This window comes from Malurus melanocephalus, unplaced genomic scaffold (assembly GCF_030028575.1).
Source record: "Malurus melanocephalus ecotype Western Australia unplaced genomic scaffold, MMel_1.1 scaffold_340, whole genome shotgun sequence".
In the NCBI taxonomy this organism is placed as follows: Eukaryota; Metazoa; Chordata; class Aves; order Passeriformes; family Maluridae; genus Malurus; species Malurus melanocephalus.
Window position 1 is genome coordinate 596,789 of NW_026623572.1, and position 25,325 is coordinate 622,113.

Genomic DNA, 25,325 nt, shown 5'->3' on the forward strand with positions numbered 1-25,325 from the left:
TGCGGCACTCCGGAGTCATTATCTCACTCCCTGTCAGACACGCACGGGAATGTCACGGGAATGGACACTGGCATTTTCCCCGGGAACAATTAGGGTGTCTTTAGTGCTGCATTTGGAGCCTTTTGTGTGCACACTCCCATCCATCCATCCATCCATCCATCCATCCATCCATCCATCCATCCATCCATCCATCCATCCATCCAGTTCCTCTGTGGAAATCCCAGCGCAATAAAGCAGATTTGAGTTAAAATGTGCTCTGTGTGTCACCAAATTAGGGATTTGTCACCTTTTTTCCCCACTGGAATGCTGTCACATCTGGAATTTAGGGAATACAGCAGCCCTGTGTTTATGTATCTCTGCTTCTTAATCTGATTTTACACTGAAGTGTGGCAATGTAAAGTAATTACAGCTAAAATTGATCACACTAATGAGATAATGAGAATTGGCATTTTTTAAAGAATCAGAGGGACAATTAAAATGGGGTAAAGGACAATGAAAGCCACTAATATATTGAATTATTAATGATTGACCTTTGGATCAAAAATAGATCTATTTGGAGCTTAATTCCTGTTTAACATATAGGAAATGCATTGCAAGGCCTTCAAAATATTCCATAAGGCTTCTGTCAACTGGAAATACCTATTAACATAAAAAAATCAGAAATGTGGTCCTGACACAAAATATTGTGAAATCGAATCTCAAATTCAAAATGACAGATTCCACATTTCAATTCAGAATATTGCCTGAAGACCGCAGAGCCCAGGARCTGAAGAGCCTGGATTCCCAGGAAAAGTGGATTCCATGGGAAAAGCCTGGAGCTGGCTCCTGTAATTCTCACAGCTCWGTGCTGAAACCACCACGAGGCACCACTGCTCAGAAAACTCGTGGTCTTCCTATGCTTTGATTTAAAATCAAAATATCGACACTAAAACATGTCAAGTTATTAATTATGGTCAATAAGAAAAAAAGAGCTAAAGGTCAAAAAAATCCCACTGTGTTACAACTCTCTGTTTTGATTCCCTTAAGTGTGATACAGAATAATTAGAAATTATAATAATTAGAAATATTTGTCAGCCCTCCAAGGTTGAATATATTGGATATGGTGGTATTTTCTGTAGGAAACGAAGAGATGCAGCTGCTAAAATCAAGAATTGCTTTGCACTGCAGCCAGGGAGTGTCAGTGCKGTAAAAACAGGCGGTGGAGGAGATCTGATGGCCCTTAACCATCCCTGCACTATTTTATATCCCACWGCTGCACCGGTGGGAGGGATTTCTGCCTAAAATCATTTTCCTGGGGTGCAAAATCCTCAGCCAAAAGCAGCCCAAGCCTCATCACCACCCCGTGCCACGGCAGATTTACTGCAGATGCATCGGAGCCGCACAATTCAAAGATCTGCTAAAATCGGGGATTTTTTTTCCTCCACATCCATTAAAAAAAATAAAAATAAAAATTCGAAATCCAGCTGTAAGCACAATCTGCTTGCAAACTGATGGGTGTTTGTGGGTTTGCTCCCCTCCCTTCCCAGCCTTTCCTCCTCGCAGCAGAGCCGGGGCTCCTCCAGAGCCCAACTGTCCCATTGAAAGATTCCAAGTGAGACAGAAGAGTATTCTCAGCGCAGCCCCAGCCTCCCACTCGCTAATTGGAGGCCATTCCCCATTTTGTGGAGCCTTGATGCTCCCCCATGGAGAACTCGGGACTGTGGGTTCCAGTCTTGGACTGTGGTGACAGCAGGAGAGTAAACAGAGCTGATAGAATTTGACAGGTCTATTCTTTTCTTAAAATCATTCAGTCCAAAAGATTTTCTTTTACATAATCCAAAGTGTTTTCTCATGAAGTAGGACAAATACTGCTCTGCATTTATGGTGCAGTTCAGATTTTATGCATTTTTATCAGAATTCGCCACTATTAAATGAGGTCAAATAAGTTGTTTTAAAGAAATCGTAAGTGGGCGAAAAAMTTTAGAGAGCCGAGCTCAAAATGTTTCACACAGAATCCAAAGCTGGTTTTTAAAAAGAGGAAAAGAAGAAAGTTACGATATTTTTTTTTAACTGCAGAAAGAAAAATTCTATCTTTCTCCCCCCAAATCCATTTTTTTTTTCCTGCAGCTCTGAGTTAAAGAATAGTTCTGTCCCTAAAAAAGGGCTTTGTTAAGGTGCTGAGTTCTGCAGGGCACTGAAGGCACAGCTTTAAACCCACGTCCCCAAAAGTCCCTCTCACCCACACCCTTCCCTAAATCCCGAATAATTTCTCCACCAATATTTACGTAGCCGAGAAAAACGCCCCGAGCAAACAGTGCCTCGGTAAACAGCAAAAACAGAGCCACAAACCTTTTTCCCCAGAGGCTGCAGGGACTACAACAAATCCCTCGTTGAGCTGCAAGAGGCTGCGCCGCAGCGTTTGCATTTTGAATAGAGAAAGGCTGGGAGAAGAATACCTGCAAGCAGCCCCAGAAAAAAAGTTGCAAACCCCTCAGGTTGGGTGGAAGGAGCCTCTCTCTGCTCATTTAAAAAATAAAAAATTAATTAACTTTCTTCTGGTTTGCTTTTTTTTTGTAGGAACCGGGGTGGGGTTTTGTGCTTCTGTATTTCTTGGAGCTTTGCATCATGTGACAAAATGTAACCTAACATAACCCAGAGCTCTGCAACTCGCGCCGAACTCTCCTGCAACTTCTAACAATGCTCCGAAATGATAAATGGGAGCACGGTGGTGCAGGTAAATTAAATGATGAAAGGCTCTTGGCAAAGCCAGGTTTGTTCCCGCCCACGTTAAAAGCCCTTTGACGTGTCAGCGCTTTGGAGGGCCGCACAAGTGCTTGTTTTAATTAAAAACTCCTCCAGTGTCCCTTGCACTTGTTCAGTCTCTCCATGRCTGCTCCGTAACAATGTAAAAAGCGATCTGAAAGGGAACTTTGGAATTATTATAATTTAACAGGGGTGTCCTTCCCTGGCAACGCTCGCACAGGACAGAGAGTTTAGAGAGGGGTCAGCCCAAGCTTTTGGTGGTGCATTTATCAAATACAGGTTAGTATCAACATCAGAGAATCACAGAATTAGAGAATTATTATGKTTTTAAAAGATCTCCAAGATTATCAAGTCCAGCCTTCACCCAAATCCCACCATTGTGAATACTTTAAACAGAAACGTTCCTAAACAGGGAATGCATTGTAAGCGGTCACCAGCTTAGAAACCTTATTTAGAGCGGACAAATAACGCAGATAACTTTWAAACAAAATAAAGAAGAAGAAAAATGGATTTTCTACATGCTAAAGGGATTTTCTAGGAAACGAGGAGGAAGCAACAGGAKTTGGCAGCTGCGCCGGTGCAGCGCACGTTTGTGAAACGGAGAAAACCTCACCTGTACTCCTGCGAGGGGTGGTGGCTTTGCCCTGAATTCCTAATGATTCCTGACATTATGGACGGGATATCGCTCTCTATCATCTCCTGGGGAAGCAGAGGAAGGCAGCGGTCAGCAGCAGTAGCTATCCAGCACTTCAGCAGCGGCGGGAGGCACCGACCCCGCCCGAGCCCCGGCACCGGGCACGGCACAGCCCGGCGGCGGCACCGGCACCGGCACCGGCACCCCAGGTGCGCTGCTGGCGCTGGGAAAGGCAGGAAAACGCTTCCCGGGGGATAATCCCGTCCCAGAGAGAGACCCCTGAGGGAGGGACAGTACGGACAGGGGCTGTGGGTACCGGGAGCWCCGAGCCCGCCGGGAGCGCTCCCGCCTTGGGCTGCTCTTATCCCCCAAACAGCGCCCGTCGCGTTTTGGATGGAAAAAGCTGCGGGAGTTGCAGCGGTCCAAGGGCTGCCCCGGGGATGAGGGAATCGGGAGATCCCAGCCCCGGGGTGGAAGGGGAGCTCGGGAGAAACCCACAACCGCTGCCCCACGGATGGAGGGAGCCTGGTGGGTGCCGGCCCCGCTGTCCCGGGAATGGAGGGGAGCCCGGGAGAATCCCAGAACCGCTTCCCTAGGGATGGAGGGAGCCGGGGATAACCCCATCCCCGCACCCCCGGGGATGGAGAGAGCCCGGAAAGACCCCAGACCCTTCCACAGGCTCGGGRATTAAGGGGGAGACCCTAAACCTAACCCCAACCCCGCTGCCTCAGGATGGAGCGAACCCTGGGATTCCCAGCCCCGCTGCCTCGGGGACGGGGCGAACCCCACTCCCCAACCCCAGGGACGGATAGAGGGAACCCAGGGATCCCCATCCCCGACCCCCGCCCGGCGCTGCCGCCGCTCCGTGCACCAACCTGTCGGGCGGGGCCCCGGGGCCGCCCGGAGCTCGGCGGGCGCTCGGTGCGCGGGGCCGGCGGCGGGGCCGCGCTCCGGCCCCGGTTTAAATTTCCCTCTCCGGAGCTGTCCAGCCCCGAGCATGCGCGGCCCGGCCCGGGGTCAGCGCCGGGGCAGGGCCGGGCAGAGCCGCCCCCGCCCCCGCCCCGCGGCACCGGCCCGGGCAGCGCGTCCCAAAGGGGAGCGGCGAATAAAAGGGGGGAGGAAAAAAAAAAAAGACCAACCCCGACTGACACAACTTTGTGCAACTTTCCGGAGGGAGCCGCCCGCTCAAACGGGCACCGGCGGGAGGAGAGCGGAGCGGAGCGGGGGGCGGCTCTGGGGAGCCGGTGCCCAACGCCCAATGCCCGGTACCGGTGCTCAGTGCCCGGTACCCGGTGCTCAGTACCCGGTACCCGATGCGCGGTACCGGTGCTTGGTGCCCGATGCTCAGCGGTCGGTGCCGGGGGCTCAGTCCCCGGTACCCGGTGCTCAGTACCCGGAACCTGATGCCCGGTACCGGTGCTTGGTGCCCGAAACTCAGCGGTCGGTACCAGGGGTTCAGTACCCGGTACTCGTTGCCCAATGCCCGGTACTCGGTGCTCAATGCCCGGTACCTGTGCTCGGTACCCGGTACCCGATGCCCGGTACCAGTGCTTGGTGCCCGAAACTCAGCGGTCGGTACCAGGGGTTCAGTCCCCGGTACTCGTTGCTCAATGCCCGGTACCCGGTGCTCAATGCCCGGTACCCGGTGCTCACTACCCGGTACCCGGTGCTCAGTGCCCGGTGCTCAGTGCCCGGTACCCAGTGCCCGGTACCGGTGCTTGGTGCCCGATGCTCAGCGGTCGGTGCCGAGGGTTCAATCTCCGGTACCCGGCGCTCAATGCCCGGTACCGGTGCTTGGTGTCAGATGCTCAGCGGTCGGTGCCGGGGGCTCAGTGCCCGGTACCCGGTGCTCAATGCYCGGTACCCGKTGCTCCGCTCGACTCTGCGGGAAGSGGAGCGAAGGCAGAGGCCGGAGCCGCCTGTCCCCGCCCGCCGGCGGTGCCGGGATGGCCGCGGGAAGGGGCGCGGGAGCGGCGGGAGCGGGAAGGGAGCCGGGACAGCCCCGGGCGGGCAGAGCCCGTTCAGAGCCTCAGCGCTGCGGGAGGTGAGGGATGAGGATGTGAAGGTGGGGAGGCCCTGGCACAGGGTGCYCRGAGAAGCTGTGGCTGCCCCTGGATCCCWGCAAGTGCCAAGGCCRGGTTGGACGGGGCTTGGAGCATCCTTGGAGAACCATTCCTTGTGAGCACCATATTTGTGCTTCCTCTTCCACCCGTGTGGTTCAACCACCGGAGAGTGAATTTGACAACAATGACACGAGTTTGGGACAGTGATGTCACCAAGTACCAGAGACACACGGATCAAACAGCTGAGGTTAGGGCAAATCCCACATCAGCAAAGATCCAGCCCTAGAAAATATTGTCTTGGCCTGTCCACATGTTTTCTTTAGACTAGATTTTTCTTCCTATAAGCCCCTCATCACTAAAACTGGGGCCAACCTTCTTTGTCAGGAAAGTGGCCTTGAAGCAGAGAGAGTTTGAAGTCAGTGATGACACTGGGTCCTTTGGGCTCCGCACAGCAAAGCTGAAATGTGAAAATACTCCCCAAATCCTTGCACAATGAAAACCCAGAAGATCCGTGATAAATGTATTTCCTTGTGCTTGACAGTTTACCACAGAATGTGGAGGGGATGAAATGCGAAAACAGAGAATTTTTTTTTCTGCTCTTAATGAGAATCTGTTCACTTTGATGAGCATCAAATCCCTCTCTGTTAATTGCTGTCAATAGAAGTGGAGATGAATCAATACTTCTATAAATCAATGCCTTTATCAGGAGAACTGAAATACGAGGAAAAGTCACAGTGCTGCCAGAGCCTAAGGTGTGGAGTTTGCACAGTTGCAAGAGTTCCCTTAATTACGGGCTGTATTAATTAATGCTGGGTTGTAACTCATTGAAAGGTTGTATCAGAGGCATTACAGCCTTACCTTGTAACTTAAAAAAAATGCTTTAAAAATGCTCTGCTGCAGCTGAATGTTTGCAGGAGGGATGAGGATAAAACACCCCATYTCTTTCAGGTTTCCTTGGAGCCTGTTCAAGCCATTGTGCCGAGCTTTTCCCCCGGCTGGTTTCCTTGCAGGAGCACATTCCACGCASGGGTTGGTTTCTCCATTCAGGTGATTTGCAAACCTTGGAAGGGCAGGATTGAGCCAAAGGGTGGCTCCTGCCCCGTTTGCTCACTGGGGGAGCTTAACCTGCAGCAGSGAGGGATAAAGGGCTCAGTTCTCCAAACACCTGCTGGAGCAGGGGCGAGTTCCAACAAGGAGAATTCTGTTAAATYGGTGCAAAGAGCGTTTTCACAATGAGAGAAGTTCAACCCTGCAACAGGACATGGGGAGAGGTGAATCCCTGCCCCTGTAGGTGCMAGAATTGGACRGGACAGARYTCTGGGGSAATTMATGGAATYGCAGAATGGTTTGGGTTGGAAGAGGCCTTAAAGTTTGTTTCAGCCCCTTCCACAGTTGTTGTGTGTTCCTTCAGGTCAGCTCCAAGCTGGAGTTGCAGGAGAGCTGCAGGCTGATGGTTGGACTTGGAGAAATTGGTTTTTTTTCCTTGCTTTCGGTGTTTTCTCCACCAGTTCCTGCTGGGCTGGAGGAATGATGCTGGGAATGGCACAGGAAGGAATATTGGTGTGTGCTGTCTCATGGTATCCATCAGTGGCATTCCTTTATGTGATTTAAAACAAAAACCCACGAGTTATGGACAATTTCTGGTTTTATTTGCAGTCTTATCTCAGTTAAGGAATAGTTTCAGTTCACCTGCCACAAATGAAGTTATCTTTACAGTGAATAGCAGCAGAGAAATGTGTATTAGGCATTTCTATGGATYCAATTTCTGTCTAATTTATTTGGTGGCATGAAAAAATCACACATAGCCTTTAAAATAACATTGTTCAGCAATTAACTTCTTCCTTTCTTGGGACTGCTTTTTAGCAAACAAATAATGCAATAAAACAAGGGGTAAAACAGGGATTTGGTTTTCAAAGGCATTTGCTTCCTTGTGTTTGAATTTCTCCWAAAATATCTTTAATTTTCATAGATTTTCTTTTAAACCATAGRAACTTCTTTTGGATGACAGACTGAATTCATTTGGCCACTAGCTGAGGTCATTATAAAACAAGTTTGGTTTATTTTCCACACTCTCCAGTGTATTTTAGGAGAAAAGTAGGGGGAAAAAAACCCAGCAAGGGAGGGCTGAGAAACCCTCAAAAGCAGAGACTGATGAGAACTCTGTGAAGATTTTGGTGACCTCTGTGTAGTCAGAAAATCAAAATATTTCCCCCCCTCAGGCTGTTTAGTTTGGGACCTGTGTTTTTTGTGGTGAACCCAGAATGTCTGGAAAACAGCTTCATGTTTATTCATCATTGTTTTTTTGTGGAAGAACATCGGATCATCGGTGCATCCTGACCCTGGATCTTCMTACTCCTCACTTGGCTTTTTTTCTGTTTATGGTTTGCATCCCCCTCTTCCCAAGTGTCTAAAACATGTGCAGAAAGTACCACGAGGAAAAAATTCCTTGCACACGTCAATCCATTTATTTTTTTGGGAAAGATTGGATCCACAAGCTCTTCTTTATTTACCCAGTGCCTTCACAATTTATCCCTGCACAAGTGAAATATCCTATTTCCCATTTTAAACTGCAGCCTCATGGTTTGGATTCTCAGTCCCTGATGAAAATTTTGTTACACTTCCTCCCCTTTCCAGYGCCCAGATTTGTACCCTCAACCCTCAGAATCAAAAAAAAGCAGCTCTTTCCATTACCCACAGGCTCTTTTCCCAGGATGTCTGCATTCACATGGGAATGAAAACGTGCAAATGGATTCTGCCCAAGCCATYGGAAACACAGGAAACCCCACAAGCTCCCTCCTTTTATCCCCCTGCAAAAAGCACCGACCGTTTGTTTTATTCCGGGATACTGTATCCTAACAAATTATCCTTAAAAATCATTTGGTGTGAAATTGCAGATTAATCCCACCGGGGCYGTGGGGTTTAGCCCTGGTCTGGCCACTCGGGAGCACACAGATGGTGGCTGGGAGTGTGACAAAAGGCACAATCCCTGATTACATGCATGGATGTAACGGACAGAAAGCTTTTCCTCATGGCCAAGGTGAGGAAAACACCGGAGGTCCTGSAGCCTGGCTCCTGCAGGGAGAAAAAATCCGCCCTGGAAAAGTTTTATGGTGTCTCAAAAACAAAGGGAAAGCTGCTCTGCCTCCCTTTAAAATCCCATTTTTACTTCCTAACCCCATCGTTACTTTTTTTACTTTTATTTCTTGTCTTTGTTTTGTTTTATCATATCCCCCCCAAAAAATGGGGGTTCCTTTTCGGAGTCTGSCAGCCTCTTGTTCCCAAAATTAATTCTCTCTGTTCCACAGGGAAAATGTCCTTCTCGTGATGTGCTGGAAGTTCTGGCCTGGAAATAATTTATCTTTATCCTTGTGAAATGATGTTGCAACCCTGAAATTCCAACTGCCAGCCGAGCTGCTCCCTGATTTTAATKTGAAATTGTCCTTCCTTAGGAACAAAATCCATCATGCTGCTTGTTCCTGGTGGGAATTCAGGGGTGGGAGTACAATGCCCCATCCCTGGAAGTGTCCCAGGCCAGGCTTGGAACAACCTGGGAGAGTGGAAAATGTCCCTGCCCATGGCAGGGGTGGAATGAGAGGAGATTTAAGTCCTTTCCAACCCAAACCATTCCATGATTTSCCTGAAAATCTGGGCCTGGGGCTACTAAATGCCCCTTCAAGAGAGATTTGCAGAGCAACCCAACCTAAAAAGAGACAAAAAGCTTTGCAATATATTTATTATTTTGCCACTTAAACCTAAGCTTAGCAAAATTTTACCTCTGTGAGTGAACTACAAGAATATTTTGCCCTGATTTATAGTCTGGGACAAAAGGAGTTTATGAGTGCTGTAATTATGCAGTGGTTATTATATACAATAATATGAAGCAGTAAAACTGGAAAAAATCCTTGTTCTATGTCAGCACAGAATTAATACTTTTATTTTGTATTTCGGAGATTAAATACTTCTGAAATTATCTTTTTTTCCTCACCAAAACAGAGGAAAATCAATATGCTGTTGGCTGATGGACGTAATTTATAATTTAGTTTGTCATTGGAAGAGACAACTTCAGCCCCAGAGCACAGAAAATTGTCCCTTTTGATCTCTTTATTGCTCTTTTGTAGCCTGTGGTTTATTTACCRTGCAGAGAATCCCATGTAGCTCTCGCCTATTCCTTCATCATAGTAATGAGCTTTTCCTTAATTAATATTCCTCATTGTTTCATCAGATCCCCATGGATTGTGTTGTGCAGATAATGGCAATCAGTGCTTTATCTGTAACTGTGCTCACATGAAATTTTTTTCTCTTTGTAGATGAAAAGAAAAGGAGAAAAAAAAAAGGAGATTTTGGAGTTCTTTGTTTACATTTTTGGGCAAATACGCAACTTTTTGTYGTAGGAGCGATGAATGTTGAGTGGCTGAAGAAATATTTTAGGAAATTCATTCCTGAGGGCTCAGCTCATTGAAAACTGGAGCACAACAGCCCAGTCTGGCCCATTCCCAGTAAGGGAATTCCATCGGCACTGGGACAGGAATGGTYCTTGGATGGCAATCTGGCCACGTTTAAATTGATATTTTTTACACAGAAACGYGGGGATGACAGAGAATCAAACCAAAGCCTGGTTTGGGGTTGGAAATGTGGCAGAACTCAAAACTCCTGATGTCATCAGGGTCATCAGCCATGGCTGGAGATACCCAGAACATCCCTCAAGGTTTGTGGAGAAGGGCGATATAATAATATAAAGGTTTGTTCTCGATTTCTATCCCTGCAGTATTTTCAGTGTATCATGGACACATTTTAGCACAAAAATTAAAAACAGCACCTGCAGGGTATCAGAGAAACATCAACATGTGTAAAGCCCAAATTCAATGGGATAAAGCCCAAATTCAGCCTGATAAAGCCCGAATTCAGTGTGGTAAAGCCCAAATTCAATGGGATAAAGCCTAAATTCAGCCTGATAAAGCCCAAATTCAGTGTGGTAAAGCCCAAATTCAGCCTGATAAAGTCTTTCATTGTGATAAAGCCTTCCAGAAGGGACCGAAGGTTTGATTTCCACTTTGTTCCTGGTTTCTGTAAACCTTTGGTGAATATTTGGTTATACCCACATCTCATCCCTCCTAAAAGGGAAATACCATCCCTACTTCCCTGTCAGTGTTGGGAGTTTTTTGGGATTCCCAGTTCTGAGAATTTGTGTTACTGGAGCCATTCTCAGGTGGAAATATCCATCAGAATCCAGCACTGAGCATTCCTTTGGAGCTATTTGGAGCATCCACACGAGCAAAGAGAAGCCTGTGAGTATTTTTCTGAGGTTTTTTTAAGAGTGAAAAGTTCAGATCCTTTCTTTAATCGGGCCATCACCGAATCAAACAAAACCAAGGAATCGTCAACTCCGTTTTGAGCAGCTTCTCTCACTCCCTCAGCAGCCCCATGATTTAGTGAATTTTCCTGCCCCCATGGCACACAAGACTAATTAAACCATTTCTGCACCTTCCCTGGCCATAACTCTTCGTTGCAGTAATTAGAAGACACCCCYGGTACAGAACACGCTGCTTCATCAGCTTTTAGGCTACGGGACTTAAAACTAACATTTTCAAAAGCATTTCATGGTTTGAAAGAATGGTCAATTAACCTTCAGTTTCCTGGGGGGAACCCTGCAAAGAACTGTCAACAGTTCAGTTTAGAGAGATTTGTCCAGTGACCTACGAGGCCACGAAGTTCACGAATGCATGGAACGGTGTCATCATGGATTTGTTCCCCGGGTTACTGTCACAAGAGAATAAACTGATTTTTCTGCTACAGTAACGAGTGACCAAGGGGTGACTGGACGACCCYGGTGCTTCCATGGGCTCCTGGGCAAAATCAGGGCTGCACAGCAGGGAAAAAACAAAACAAAAAAAAAAAACCTGGTATCTTCAGGATGAATTATGTGTCTCTTTCTCTTCCTCCCATAAGGTTCTTTTTTTTTTTTTTTTTTTAATCAGAGGAGCTCAAGGGTGGATTCCTCGGCTGCCCGCTGGGTTTCTTTGTATTTGGAATTCTCGGCGTAAGATAAACGCCTGATTATTGCGGTGGTGACAGTCTTCAGATTTAAGTGATAGCAACATCTYGCTCTTTACAGCAAATTAAGGGTTTTCTGTGGAGCAGGAGGAGCTGATTTGGGGATGCACCTGCTGGAGGAACCGGTTCCGAGCCTTCCGGAGAGATCTCACCATGGAGTTGTTTTTATTGTGGGATTCCAAAAGAATCAAGAGTCTGCTCCTGGTTGGTACTGAAGGTAAAACAATCTCTGGCTTCATGAGGGAGGCAGAATMAGGCATAAATAAAATTATCTTCTACACTGGATTTGATAGATGGAAATTCAAATCCTTGATTTTGCTTTKACTTCAGTGCTCTGTAAACCCAGGGTTTTGGTGCCGTTTCAGAAGCTGCAGGGAGAAGTTGATTTTATTTTCTTCCACTCATCATCAAAACATTTTCCTTGGCCAACCTGGCAAATCCCTATTTGATATCCTCAGACATGAAATCTGCTTTTCCTGGCTTTTGTCATTTTGTCATGCCCATGACACACAAATTCAGAGGATTTTCTTAAGGACACATATCGTTTTTCTTCTGGAATCCTGGAATTATTTGGGTTGGAAGCTACATTAAAGTGTCACCCCCTGCCATGGGCAGGGACATCTTCCACTATCCCAGGTTGCTCCAAGCCCCATCCAGCCTGGCCTTGGACACTTCCAGGGATGGGGCATTGTCTCCCACACCTGAATTCCCACTCAGCTGTGAATCCTAGGAGCAGTTTTTGTACTGAGTGCAAATATTGGGATTCTCCAAACCCCCCAGTGCTGCATGACAGAGGGAATGCAGACACCTTTGTAGTGATTTTTTAAAAACTAGATCACATCTAAGGGTAGTAATTGAAACTTATTCCCTGTTTTTCTGGGTTTTACACAGGTGCAGAGTTGTGGCTCAGGCTCCGAAGCTTTTCCTGCTCGTGGTGATTCCCATCTGAGCACATCCTTCAAGGCAGCTCAGGAATGTTCTCCTTCAGACCTGGGGTGAGTGTCTGTCAGAGCCTTCAAACCTGATAAAACCCCAGAGGAAGGGAGTAATTCCTGATCCTCTGTATGGCCATAACCCTTTCCTGTATTCCAGCACTGACCCATTTGGCACTTTTTATCCCCTCACAAGGTTTTTGGCGAGCAAGAAGTGAAAGACGAGGAGAATTAACGTCTCTCATCAGAAATTCCCCCATTTTTTTCAGAACAGCTGGGGGAGAAGCTCAGCCCCTAACCTGTTCTTTCCCTCCTCAGAAGCCCCAGAGCAGAGATTTAAATTCAAAGCATGACTTTGCAGCCTGGGGGAGGGGAGCCGGGACGAGGAGCCGCGGACGAGCGACGCTGGACATGGAGAGAGATATCATTAGATTAAAAAAGTGTCTTCCCACACAAACAAAAGGAGAGGCTGGGTGGGAACATTGGGGTTGCCCAACACGAGTTCCAGAGGCACTGCTGGGACAGGGTTTGGTTCTTCAGGAGTGAGGACACGCACGGAATGTCCCGCACGGGCTCGGCATCTCCCTCCCCACTCAGCATCAATTACTCATCCAAAATGACAGCCGCTGTCTGCTGACCAAAACTTGTCACAGGCACGACGTTKGTGTTTCCTCAAGGGCCAATGGTTTTGTTTCTGGGTTGGCCTGACTGCTCTGCCACGTTTTCCAAAGGAAAAGTTGGCAGTTTTTTTCCAGGTTTTATCGCCGGTAGTGATCAGTCCATCACACAGAGCGCCTCACTTGGTTTCTTCATTGTAATTTCAACCCCTTGGTTTCTTACTACATTCAAGTAATCATTCCTGGCTTGATTTTTTACACAAAAAAGCTTAAATTTTGCAATTTTTTCTGCAATTTTTTCTGCAATTTTTGCTTCAGGAGAATATTGATCCTGCCGAGCTCCTTGGAATATAAGGCCCTTCTTTTTTCCAGTTTCCCTTTGGTCCTGCCCAACAGGTTGAACCTTTATTTATTCCATATTTTATTTCAGAATGGGCAGTTTAATGCTCAGATAAATTTCGATACTTGGGGATCTAACAAGGAAACAAAAAAAAAAAAAAAAAGAATCTGTTGGGGTTATTCATGTGCTTTTGGATTTGATTTACTTCCTACTTCCTTATTTAATAACCAGGTTCCTTAAGACTCCTTAAGCTTGACTGACCCGTGTTTTGTTGGCAGGTCTATTCCACTGACCCCTGCCAAGACCCCTGCCCCAGTTCGTCTATCAGACAAAAATGAATCTATTCCAGGAGCTATCACTTCCCATTATCTCTAATTAAGCCTGACAGTTGGAGACAGGCCTCATTATTTTTAATTGGGCCCTATAGTTCTAGAGTTAAATTAAACACAATTTAATGCAGATAGCTCATCTACATCGCCATGACAGAGTCAAATTGTATTTTAARTTTGATGGAACGACGGGGTTTGTTTGCAGGCTTTGCTTGGGTGGGGTGTTGCTGCTTTGAGCTCTGAGTTGTGTAAAATCTGCCTGGGGTGTGAGGACATGGCTGTTCATTAGAACCTGACCTGGTCCTGCACCTGTTGGACCTTTCCTCAAGACTTTTATTTCAAAAACCCAAATGTGGGCCCAGGGTGGTGATGAACCCTTCTTTAATCAACCCAGATTGCTCGKGAGAGCTTCAGGTAGTTTTAAACAGATTTGCAGGGGTGCCGTGCAAACAGAGAAACTGCTGAAAGTTTTCTCCAAATTCCTGTGGGGAGTTTTATTTATKAGAGTGCCTCYCTATAACAATATTTGGGATTTATTCAGAATTTAAAAGTGAAGATACCTCTCTACACCTCAGAATCAGCATTTTTACTGCTCCATTCTGAGCTTTTTTCTGCCACGAAGGAACATTTTTATTACTATCAAGTTGTGCTTTTGATCTGAATAAAGAAGGAATTGAGCCTTCCTGTTGCTGTAAATATTAGAAATGTTCCCATCTTGGATTTTCTTTGGGAAAGAAAATTTTCTTTTCTTTCTTTTCCATGCTGAGGAAGGAGTTGTCTCACCTTTTTGGTGGTTTTCAGCCACACAGGATTTGGAAAACCAGTTTGGTAAATCATTCCTTGTGCTCTTTCTTTGAGTCAGCTGTGGGCTGCAAGACTGAGTAATTTTTATTGAATTTTTAACTTTGCCAGAGTTCTCAAAGAAGAACCTGRATCCACCACGAAACTCTTTGCATTACTCATGGATCCAAGATTCCTGATTACAGAAGGCTTTGATGAAATATTGGATTTTCCTTTGCACAGGTGAGGTCAAACCCTCATTTCAAAGGACATATCCTTTAATATTTTTGTGTTCTCTGCGCTTTCCTCTTCAGCTTTGATTGAAGGTCACATAAACAAACCACAGCGCTTCTCCCTTGGGATGTAAAACATCCAATGTGTCTTGAGGAATCCAAGATGAGGATCCTTCAGTTTGGAACAGCAGGATTCTCTTTTTCTTAATGGTTCAGGCAGCTTGCATTAGCAATTATGTACTCTGTGTTTAATTAACAGACACGTAATTGTGGAAATTGTGTGACACCAGGCTGGGATTGTCCTGGAGAAAATGAGCAAGGATTTCCCAATGTTTGTCCAGCCCCTGTTTCTTCCCGACTGCTCTCCTTGGTGCCCAAGGTCGGTCATGCCTCACTTCTCCTGCAGCCTCTGGCATTTTTCCCRGAGCAGGTAATTCCAGCAGCCTGGAGAAACTCCTGGATTGCTCCCTGTTTGTGCTGGGCTTCCAGCTTTTCTCCTGGCATTGCTTTTGCTGCACACAGAGGCTGTCACTTCTGATGGAAGAGCAAGAACAGCTCACAAAACAGCATTTTTATCAGCCCAACCAGTTTCTTGAAGCTTGGTGTGGTGGCAACTCTGGGATGATTTTCCTTGCCCACAGCCAGCAAGGAAATTCTGGAAATTCTCCTCCAGACAGCACCAACTTCCCAGCTTTTCCACTCATTAGGTGTTTTTGTTGAATTTATCGTGGCTGGCAGAGCCCCCCTCCTCCCCTGGCCCCGCAGGAGGTCCCTGCTGTGACAGCCTAAAATCCCAAAGAGATACAAGGGCTCTGTCATGTGCTGTTGTCCTTTTGATTGAACTWGGAGAGAAAAGGCCTTTGTCCAGCTTGTGGCCAGTGAGCAGCACACTCCCAAAAATTACAGCATGGATTTTGTGACCTGTGTGAGGAGTGGGACTGAAAGGGATTTATTACAGCTTTCCATGCCTCTGTATATCGATATTTGGGATTTATTAGTTTTCCATTCCTCTCTATAACAATATTTGGGATTTATTGCAGCATTCCATGCCCCTGTGTATCAGTATTTGGGTTTTATCTCATCTTTCCATGCCCTTACTGGTCTAAATTTGGGATTTTGAACGACTTTTGCATTTCAGCAGTTTGCTCTGGAATATTCCCTGCAGCCACCCAAGGGAGAGGAAGGACTGTCAGCCACGTTGTGGSTGTGGAAATGAAGTTTTGGGGGTGTATTTTTGGGGGAAGGTTGAGGTAAGGGAGACTGCAGTGGTTTGTGCTGGGTTTTATACCTGTTCTTATTCTGTGCAGCGTTTTCTGGGAAAATTCACACCAGAGCTGGAGGGTTCATGATCCCATGGCTTGGGCAGCACCACCTTGGTGCYCCATGAAGCTCATGGATTATCTGGATTGATCCCAGAATCCCACAATCACTGAGGGTGGAAAAGACTTCCCAGACCATCCCCACTATGTTTGGGCTTTAAATGCGGTATAAAAATCTCTAATTCCAGTCTTACAACAACAGAATTTCCTCGTTGTGTCCAGGATTTGGAGAGGTTCATGGAGAGCAGGTTGTGGTTTTCCTGGATTTTACTGGGATCAAATTATCTCCTGTTCCCTCCGTGTTGTTTTGGGGTGGTTCTTTTTTCTTTTTTTTTTTATTTGTGTCTGCTTTGTTTTTGTTTCCTCTCAGCCAGCTTGAGAAAGAATGGGGGTTATAAACAAAAGATGTCGAGGATTTAATTTAACCAGACAAAAAATGCTCTTTTCAAATGTTAAAACAGGCTGAAAGAGAGGTCTGAGGGCTGGTTTGAAAGGACAGGACTTTGTTCCCAGTGCTGTTCCCAGAAGTGATGGGAGACACTCGGATCCTGAGCTGGTGGATCTGCCCTGTGCTGCCTCCTGACACTCCTGGCCTGCTAACCTGCTTTATTTTTAAATTAAAATCTACATTTATAGTAGATTATCCACTAGCCAGCTTGCAGTTACCTGGAGAACAGCTTAAAAAATGAAAACAAAAGTATTTGGGAATTTTTAACAGCAGTAGAACAGAGCTATTTATAACTTGGGATGTTTGGAATTGCTCAGGATGGGGGTGAATAATTGATAATCATTTTAACCCAAGCAAGAATTCCATTAAATATGAACAAGAAGAGGCTGGGCACGTGGTAAAGGATTTCTCTTTCCCTTTTGACTGCAAACAATCCCTCTGGATCTGCTCCCTGAAGACACCTGGCAATGAAATGGGTGCGTGAAAGAGGAGGAAACCAGATATTATGTTACTTAAAAGTCATTCATCATGTCACAGGAAGGCAGGAATCTGAACTCCCACAATAAATAATCGCTGAAGGTGATCTCTGCACACAAAGGAGCTGTGGCAGGGAGCCACTGGCAGCTGCTGAAATGTCCCTGTGACAGCAGGACAGGGGCTGGGGCTGTGCTGGAGGGGAGGCCAGGGAGAATGGGGCACAGGGAAATTATTTCCTAAGAGCCACACCATGAGGTGTCCATAGGAATGAGCTCCCTGCTCCCTTTTTGCTGGAGRAAAGCAGGATTCTGGGTTTGAGTCCCAAGCCTGAGCTGCAAGGAGTGTTTGAAGAGCTCCGTGCACCCATCAGAGCACCAGCCACAAAATTGTCATTTTGTATTTGTCAGCAAAGAACAACGTTTGTGTCTCTCTTTTAATTCCATGATGGGTTTTTCTGTGCTTTTTTCCTGGAAAGGGTGGTCAGACCTTGGCAGGGGCTGCCCAGGGAGGTTTGGAGTCCCCATCCCTGGAGGTGTCCAAGGAAGGACTGGACGTGGCACTCGGTGCTMTGGGCTGGTGACAAGGTGGGGGTTGGACCCAAACAATTCCACAATTCCTGCTCATTYCCTCACAGCAATTCCTCAGCGTTCCCTGAGGATTTTGCTTTCCACTGGTGGCGTGGAAAGATCTGTTTTGTATTTTATTTCAGCTGGTGGCAACTTCCAGTTGTTCTGATAGACAAGGTAACTCTGTCCTGGCATGTCCAGCTGGACCAGGAATGTTCATGGCACATCCAACAGTCCAGGCCAGCCCACCAAAAATATCTTTATCCCTGTAACCAAACAGGAACTTTGGGATTTTCTGTCAGCAAAAAAAGGGGATTGGGAGGGATAAATTGCATCTCCTGGGAGAGTTTGAGTGGCCACAAGCAGCCTTTGTTTTCCATCTCTTGTAACTCTCGCTGACACCCTCAGCTCTGCTCTGACACAATCCATAAATAAATTCATGAGTTTTCCTCTGTGTTTCAGCCCCAAAGTCAAAAACACACATTTATGTGCTTTTCGTCTCTGTATTGCACCACCTCATTTTATATTAATTTCTCTATTTTCYTCTCCCTGTCCTCAGGACTAAACTSAGTGKCTTGGCAGTGTTGACCTGCATTTCCCAGAAGTTCATCCTTGGGATTTTTACCCCGAAGTTTTGGTGCTGTTCGGTCCTGTGAGTTCCCCCTGCCCTCTGTTCAAACAGCAACACCTCCCCACTCTTCAGGTGCACCAGGGAACGAATGGGATGAATCCTGAATGAATTAAAGGCACATTTTTCTCTTTGAAGCAGCTGTAGGAATTACTGGGAGCTCGGGGTGTAGTTTTTCACCAGCTGAGGCTGCAGGTGGAACAGCCTCTCCCCAGATCTGGTTACACCACGTCAGGACCCCGGCGAGGGAAAAGGCAGAATTCAATATSTGCATGTCAGAGTGGAGCCCTCATCCTCTCAACACCATTTTATCCCAGTTTCTTCAGGATGGCTCTGTCCCCACCCTGGGCCACGTCCCAGCGAGGTGGAGAGATCCCAAAGGCTGCAGCAAGGCAGGGAAGCTGCTAAAATCGACTTTGTGAGTTGGAACCGCATGAAAGATTCATGTGGAGTCTTAGCACCTGCTCCTCCTTTGTGGGATATGTGCACCGTTAATTTTTAAGCACGTCTTAGCCTGGGGAAGGGAGATCCTATAACCARGGGAATATACATTATTAACCTTAAAGCTCCCAGCTCCTGCAGCCTTGGCCATTCTGGGTTCTCATGGAGCAGCTGAGCATCCACCAATTGCTCATCAAACTGGGATGGCTCCAGCTCAACACACCCCAAAGGATGCGCTCCCTAATTTGGGAAGTTGATAATTAACACACAACTCTCCCACCGACCCACCCAAGATCCCAAGTGCAACCTAATCTCGATGAAGATACAGTTTCTAGTTCTTATCTTGGAAAAGTGGCCACTAAGTGGATGCAAGTGCCATAGGCCTGAGCCCCTGGTCCTGGTAAATTATTAAAGGTGCTCAATTCGGGTGAGGACGTCGTCCCTGCCCGGCTGCCCAGAGTTCCGAGGGACCTTACCCAGGTTCAAAGCCCCCGGTGAATGGTTGCCCTGGAATAATTGGTAACAGCAGCCAGGATGGACACCCAGGTAACTTTAATTGTCGTGGCTCTAGTGGGAGATGCATTAGCAGAGAGGTTTGYTCCACGGGGCGTTTCCTGCAGGGGGATGGAACTGGAGGATTTTGGAGGTCCTTTTCCAACCTGATCAATCTGGGGTTTTGAGATTTATTATCTGTATTAGTATGTAATTGAGTGGTGYATTTCCATAGGTTAAATGAGGGGATAATGATCTGAAAATTGTATTTTTATAAAGCACACAACTGATGTAATTCAGTCCCAAATATCAGGACTCMTTTCCCAAACTTCCTGGTGCAGAAATATGTATTGAGTTTATCCTGGACTATGGGGGTAAGAGCGACTTTTCTCCTCGATTCCTGTGTGCTCCTAAATGCTCCCTTTCCTTCTCTGCTGGCTAATGGCATTTTTGGACTCCAACACAGAAATATCTTGGAAKCTGGGACTGGGATGACGTCTCAAAGTCTTGACAGAAGAGATGACAGGTGGAACTCCAGGATCAATCCAGCTCTTTTTTTTTTCCCCAACGAGATACTAAAATGAGAAGGTTTATAACAAATTATAATTAAGGTGCAGGTTTCTTGGTGTCTGCTGATGACTTTCTCTTGTCACAGACTTTAGGAAAACTTCCAGGGAAAATTCTGCAGTGCTGTACCACTGACACTGGTGCAATCTGGCTTCTTGACCAGCCCAGTTTGGTTTTCCTAAACTGTCCCAAGGTTCTGGAGCTGGGCTCTTTGGACTGAGGTGTCACTGTCTTGGTGTGGTGCTCTGCAATCTCCATCAAATCCCATCCCAAAAGCCTGGGCATGGCTTTTGCTGGACAGACACCCGGGTAACCTTGACATTCTCTGTCCAGAGCTTCCTAAAGAACTGGATGAGGGTGAAATTCCTGTGGTCTCTTCGGCAAATATTCCACCCGCCTCAAAATAACTTGGTTAATCCTCGGTTTATTTATTGAGCATCGGTGTGTTGAGAGCTGCTCAGAGCAGCTTTTGGCATCTCCTGTCCTCCTCTTGCCCTGGAAAACTGTGGGCAGTGCTGGGGAGGGACACAGCTCACCCCAGGAAGGTCAGTCCTGCAGCAGCGCTGGGGGCTTGGAATGTGCTGGAAAAGCTTCCCAGGGAGAGGCAGAACGGACAGAGGCAGAGCCGGAGCTGGACCCTGCAGGGCAGATGGCAGAATTGGACACAGAGGCTGAGGAGGAGGAGGAGGAAGAAGAAGGAAATGATTCCCAGAAAGAAGGAGGCAGAGGCAGAGCGTGACAGGCTGAGGCAGAGAGAGAAATGCGGTGACCAGAGGCAAGGGAGGATTTAATTTTTAATTAGCCACAATTAATTCCTTCCACATCTGAGATGCGGTGAGAACACGGAGTGAAAGGAGGTAACAGTGGGTTTGCTTTGCTGGGTCCCGTCAGAGAGGGAGGCAAAGGGGTCTCCCAGGGAGCAGAACTCGGAGCTGCTGGAGCTGTCTGGCTGTGGGGCAATCCCAGGAAATCCCTGGAGTTCTCCTTCCTGCAGCACATAAGGGATTTTTCCTCTGCCTGAGGTGCTGCTCTGTGCATGGTTCTGAGGCAGAGGGGGTTGATCCCTCTGCTCAATGTCCCAAAATCCAGCAGGAGAATGCTCCATCCTTTGTGATGAGGACCTTGCTGCTGACCCTTTGAGCTGATGGAAGAACGAAGGAATTTCTTTTCAATGATGGCTTCAGGAGGCTCAAAAATAATTTCTGCTCAGGAAGGCTTGGATTTGGAGGAGCCTTTCCCCCCACCACAGCCAGGACTCCCTGTCTGGCTATTTACTGTATTAATGACACGAGGCAGAATTCCAGCAAATGGGATGAGCACATTCATTACTGGGATAATTACTGGGATAATTGTTCCACTGCRGAGCCGGGAGAGAGCACTGGCTGTGGGATCTGCCTTCTCCTTTCTCCCCACTCTTCTGCTTTTCTCCCACACCCTCTCTTTGCTCCTCATCCAGCAGCAGGGAAATACTCAGTCTGACTCCCCAGGTTAATTTTCATTCCCTATAAACAGTCCTAAGTGAGGAATTCTTCCAGGGAAGTCTCACAAAGGTGACACATCAGCTTCCTCCAAAGGCTCCTGGTGTTATTTTTWATATACAAAACATTTCCATCTAAATCACTGCAGTTATTTCTCCTTCCTCAAAYAACATTCAGCTCTAAGTATAAAAAGCCAGATAAATCATTCATAAAGCTCCTTATGCCCTTGTATGACACTCTTTAAAAGAAACTTAGTCATTTTAGGTACATTGAAGTTAAAAAACGAGCAATAGCGACACTTTCTGATACAAACATGTACCTAAATCCAACGAAAAGGGGCTGTTTTGATCCATTCTAACAGGTTTTCCCTGTGTGAACAGGTGCTCATTTTCCCTCTCTGTCCCCATGGGTGTAACAAGCCAAGAGCAGAGTGTTTCCTTTCCCTTCCCTTGGCTTCAGAAATGCAGGCAGTGATGGATGTTCCTTACACATCCAAAAACCAGGCCCTTCCTGCTCCCAAAAATCTCTCTGGTGCTCTGTAAGGTGCCTTGAGGGGTAGGAAAGGGATGTTTTTGAAGAGAAGAGAATTTTTTTCCTTTACAGATTCTTTTGTATTGAGTCCCACCAGACTCTTTGGTGGGTGAAGCTGCAGCTCTGGCCTGGTGTCTCTCACCCAGGTGGCTTCAGGTGGCACTTCCCAGAATRAGCCCCTGATGTGACCTCTGAAAATGTCTCCATGCCTGAATCCTGAATTTAAATGCTTATTCCTTTGTGTGTGAGGAGTCCAGGAAACCTGAGGCAGGGAAAAGCTGATGAAAGTGTTTTCTAGAGGAGGTTTTTGCTCTTTGTTCCCATCGTGGCTGCATCTCGAGGCTCAGCTGAAACCCTGAAATTTATTTTATAATAAATCCTCAGCCCGGCCATGAGTCTGTGCAGCYTCTTCCAGCTCCTCCCACCCAAAACTGCAGCCCTGGCACTGCTGTGCCCTCAACCCTGACAGAGCAGAGACAGAGCAAGGCTTGTCCTAAATCACCCTGAGCTTTGGGTGACCTTGGCTGGAGYTCCTGAATCCGATCTTGTTCCACAGCCTCTGCTGTGTAGATGTTGTGGAAGCAGCCCCTGACTTTTGGGGTGATAAAAGCTGGTTTTGCTGTGGGAACTTGAGCTGTAATCTCAGTTTGGGCTGGGATTTGCAGTCCTGGGTGTCATTTGTCTCTGCTCTCAGCTCTGATGCTGTCTCACACCGACAGCTCCTCCATGGTGCCCAAAGGGTTTGGTCTTTGGGGGTTGTTGAAATGTTCCTATGGGAGTTGTGATCCCAATCCTTGTTTTATCTTGCTGTGTCCATAAATGTGATTTTTGGGCTGTTTTTCTCTGGCTCTCTGTTCTGAAGTCTTGTGAACACCCTGGAGCTGTGTTCATCTGGAAATGCATGAATTTTCTGTGGTTTAATACTCCTCTCCCTGTAACTTATATACTGTCACATTCCAGGACCATCCTTGTCTTTCCTTGAAATTGAATAAATCTGCCCTGCTGTATTTCCAGCATTTTTAACTCTAGATTTTTGTTTTGTTGCTGGAGATGCTGTGCTCTGTCAGCTAGGGAATGCTCTGGAGCATATGGAGGTTTGCTATGGAGTTTATGAGTAACTGATGTTTTCCAATGAACCATCCTGCGCTGCAATTAATAAGGATTTGGGATTCATTAAGGAGGTCCAGCAGTAAATCTGAACATGAAAAAAACCCTGGCATTTCTATCCAAAAGCCAACAGCTGGGACAACGAGCAGTTCAATGTCTGTGCTCTGCCCTGACAGGATTTGAGCCGGGTTTTACACAGCCCTAAATTTCCCAAGGGAGGTGAAATTGCTGCTGCTTTCCTGGCTCATCCAGCCTGCAGCGACTTTTGGGCAGCTCTGTGTGTGAGAGACAGCAAAATCACCCTTCCTGAGAGTTAAAAAATCCATAAAGAAGTGTTTAGTGCTCCAAATCAGGTGCTTGAGTGTTTTGGAACCTGGAGCAGGCTGGGAATTGTGGGGTGGGAATCCTGGCACTGACCCAAAACCCGATCTGCTGACACAAACCCAACAAGCCATTGTTTTATCAGAGCTGACGTGGTGAACAGGACTCTTTTAGGGCCAATATTCTTTACCTGTCTCGTTGTTTTAAAGTGGGGAGCTCTGTGGGCAGGTGGCCCCAGGCCCCGCTTCGCAGGCCTCGGCAGGGCCTGGCACCGACCCAAAACCCGATCTGCTGACACAAACCCGACAAGCCATTGTTTTATCAGAGCTGACGTGGTGAACAGGACTCTTTTAGGGACAATATTCTTTACCTGTCTCGTTGTTTTAAAGTGGGGAGCTCTGTGGGCAGGTGGCCCCAGGCCCCGCTTGCAGGCCTCGGCAGGGCCCAGCGCGGCCGCCGGGGACCCCGTGGCACAAGAAAGAGTTGCTAAGAACAAATCTCTATTGTTCGCCGTCATCTTTAAATGAGTGTCAAAGTAGGCAGGGGGGCTTTGACCGTTAACCGCACAATTTAGCCGGCCCCTTGTGTCCGGCAGCCCCCTCCGCCTTGGAGCTCCCGGGATGAGAAAAGGCGGCCTCAGCCCCTTCTAAATGGGCCAACTCTTCTCCTTTGTGTGCAGACTGCCCAGTGTGAAATCCGCAGCGACGTTAAATGTTTTCTAATGAATAATTACTGAAAGGAAATGGAGGAATATATGTGTCATGGATTGTAGCCGCGTTAAAAAATGTTTTCTTTCGGGCACAAAAATGTTGTCCTTCAGCAGCGCCGCGATTGTTTCGGGGAGCCTTTTGTGGGGGTTTGGATTCTCAATGGATTATCTGTGAGCGCTCGCTTTTCCAATAGGAATCAAAAGGGTCCTTTGGCAAACTAATGTTTTTCAAAATGGCAGCCATGAAGCCCATTTAGTATTTAAAGTTTGGGGGTTTTTAAAGAAATGTTTGAACTCGGGAGATTTTCTCACTTTTTTTTCTTTCTTTTGATTTATGAAAGTGAAGTGGTTCACCTCGACCTCTCCTCTATTGAGAAAGACAGACAGTCACCCTTTAACAAGTCTATAGCAGACCATGCCCTGGAGACAGACAAGAGGCCTTAAGAACTCTTGGCGTTTCCCTGGGCTGTTGATTAACCTTAAAACCCTCTTATTCTGTATTCTTTTGAAAAGAAATTAGGTTACAATGTGTAAATTTTTCCACAGTGTAATTGTATTTATGAATTCTCCTGCCTGGAGGAGYGTGTACAGTAGTGCCAGACAGCCCAAGTGCCTCCCTGCACACCCGAAATATCCCTTTTCCACRGCTGCTGCATTCCCAAACATGGTCTGTGTCCAGCATTCCAGTTCTGTTAGAAATCTCAAAGGGGTTTTTCCACAAGACTCAGTGAAATATCTTAAAATCACCTCATTTGTTTGGCTTTGCTGCAATGGGATGAGCCTAAGTTGGTCCTGTGGTGGAATCTGCTCTGCTTTAATCCCTTTTTTATGGGATTTTATGGGATTTTCRGGRGTKCTCRTTTATCTGACAACTAAGCCRAGYAGATGAATCCTCATGAGCCGCACCACCATTTCCTCAGGAGGGGAAAAGTGTCCCCATTGCCCTGAGCTGGCTGTTCTTCCTGGGTGGGGACGTGTCACCCCAAGTCGGGCTGCCAAGCCCTGACACTCTGAATTTCCTTCGGGGACAATGGGATGAGTCCTGACTGCTCCTGGAGCAGACACGGGGCATCCCTCCGGAGCGCTGGAGTCCTGACCCCGAGGTCACTGCCACAGGAGCATCCAGGATTGCYGGGATGTGGCCGTGCTCCCCCGCTGACCCTGCCAAGAGCCTCGGGCAGAACATCTTCCTTTCCCATTCTCCGTGGTCACTCAAATCCTCAGGGTGGAGCAGAGCCCGAGGGGTTCCTTGTTGCGAATCCCTCAAGTCCAGAGATCTTAATGAGCCGATTCCTGGGTCAAGGAGCTCTCCCAGTAAAGGAGGAAATTCCAAAAAAGAGAGCTGCCATATTCCAGAAAAAATATCTGTTAGCTGCTCCCAGTTCAGMTGTGCTGGGAAAACCTGACAATCTCTGTTAAACTTTGTGTCTGTTTGAAATCTCGTGTCTATTTTTGATCTAACGGCTCTTTCTGAACCAGATTTTCTCTTGCTGCACCTTCCCATGGTGCTGCTTTTATTT

The 25,325-nt window shown here is 47.0% G+C and overlaps 2 protein-coding genes across 2 annotated transcripts in view; one reads left to right on the forward strand and one right to left on the reverse strand.

Annotated features, from left to right (window-relative positions):
* The window catches only part of FOXN4 (forkhead box N4), a 14,280-nt gene extending 10,842 nt beyond the window's left edge, over positions 1 to 3,438 (reverse strand). Inside the window, exon 1 of the mRNA XM_057378115.1 lies at positions 3,356 to 3,438. Coding sequence (XP_057234098.1) covers positions 3,356 to 3,438 — 83 coding nt within the window. The remainder of the gene's footprint in view (positions 1 to 3,355) is intronic.
* Positions 3,439 to 4,910: 1,472 nt separating this feature from the next.
* MYO1H (myosin IH) overlaps positions 4,911 to 25,325 on the forward strand; it is a 43,134-nt gene continuing 22,719 nt past the window's right edge. The window contains 1 exon segment of the mRNA XM_057378074.1: positions 4,911 to 5,035. Within this exon segment, the coding sequence (XP_057234057.1) occupies positions 4,911 to 5,035 (125 nt within the window).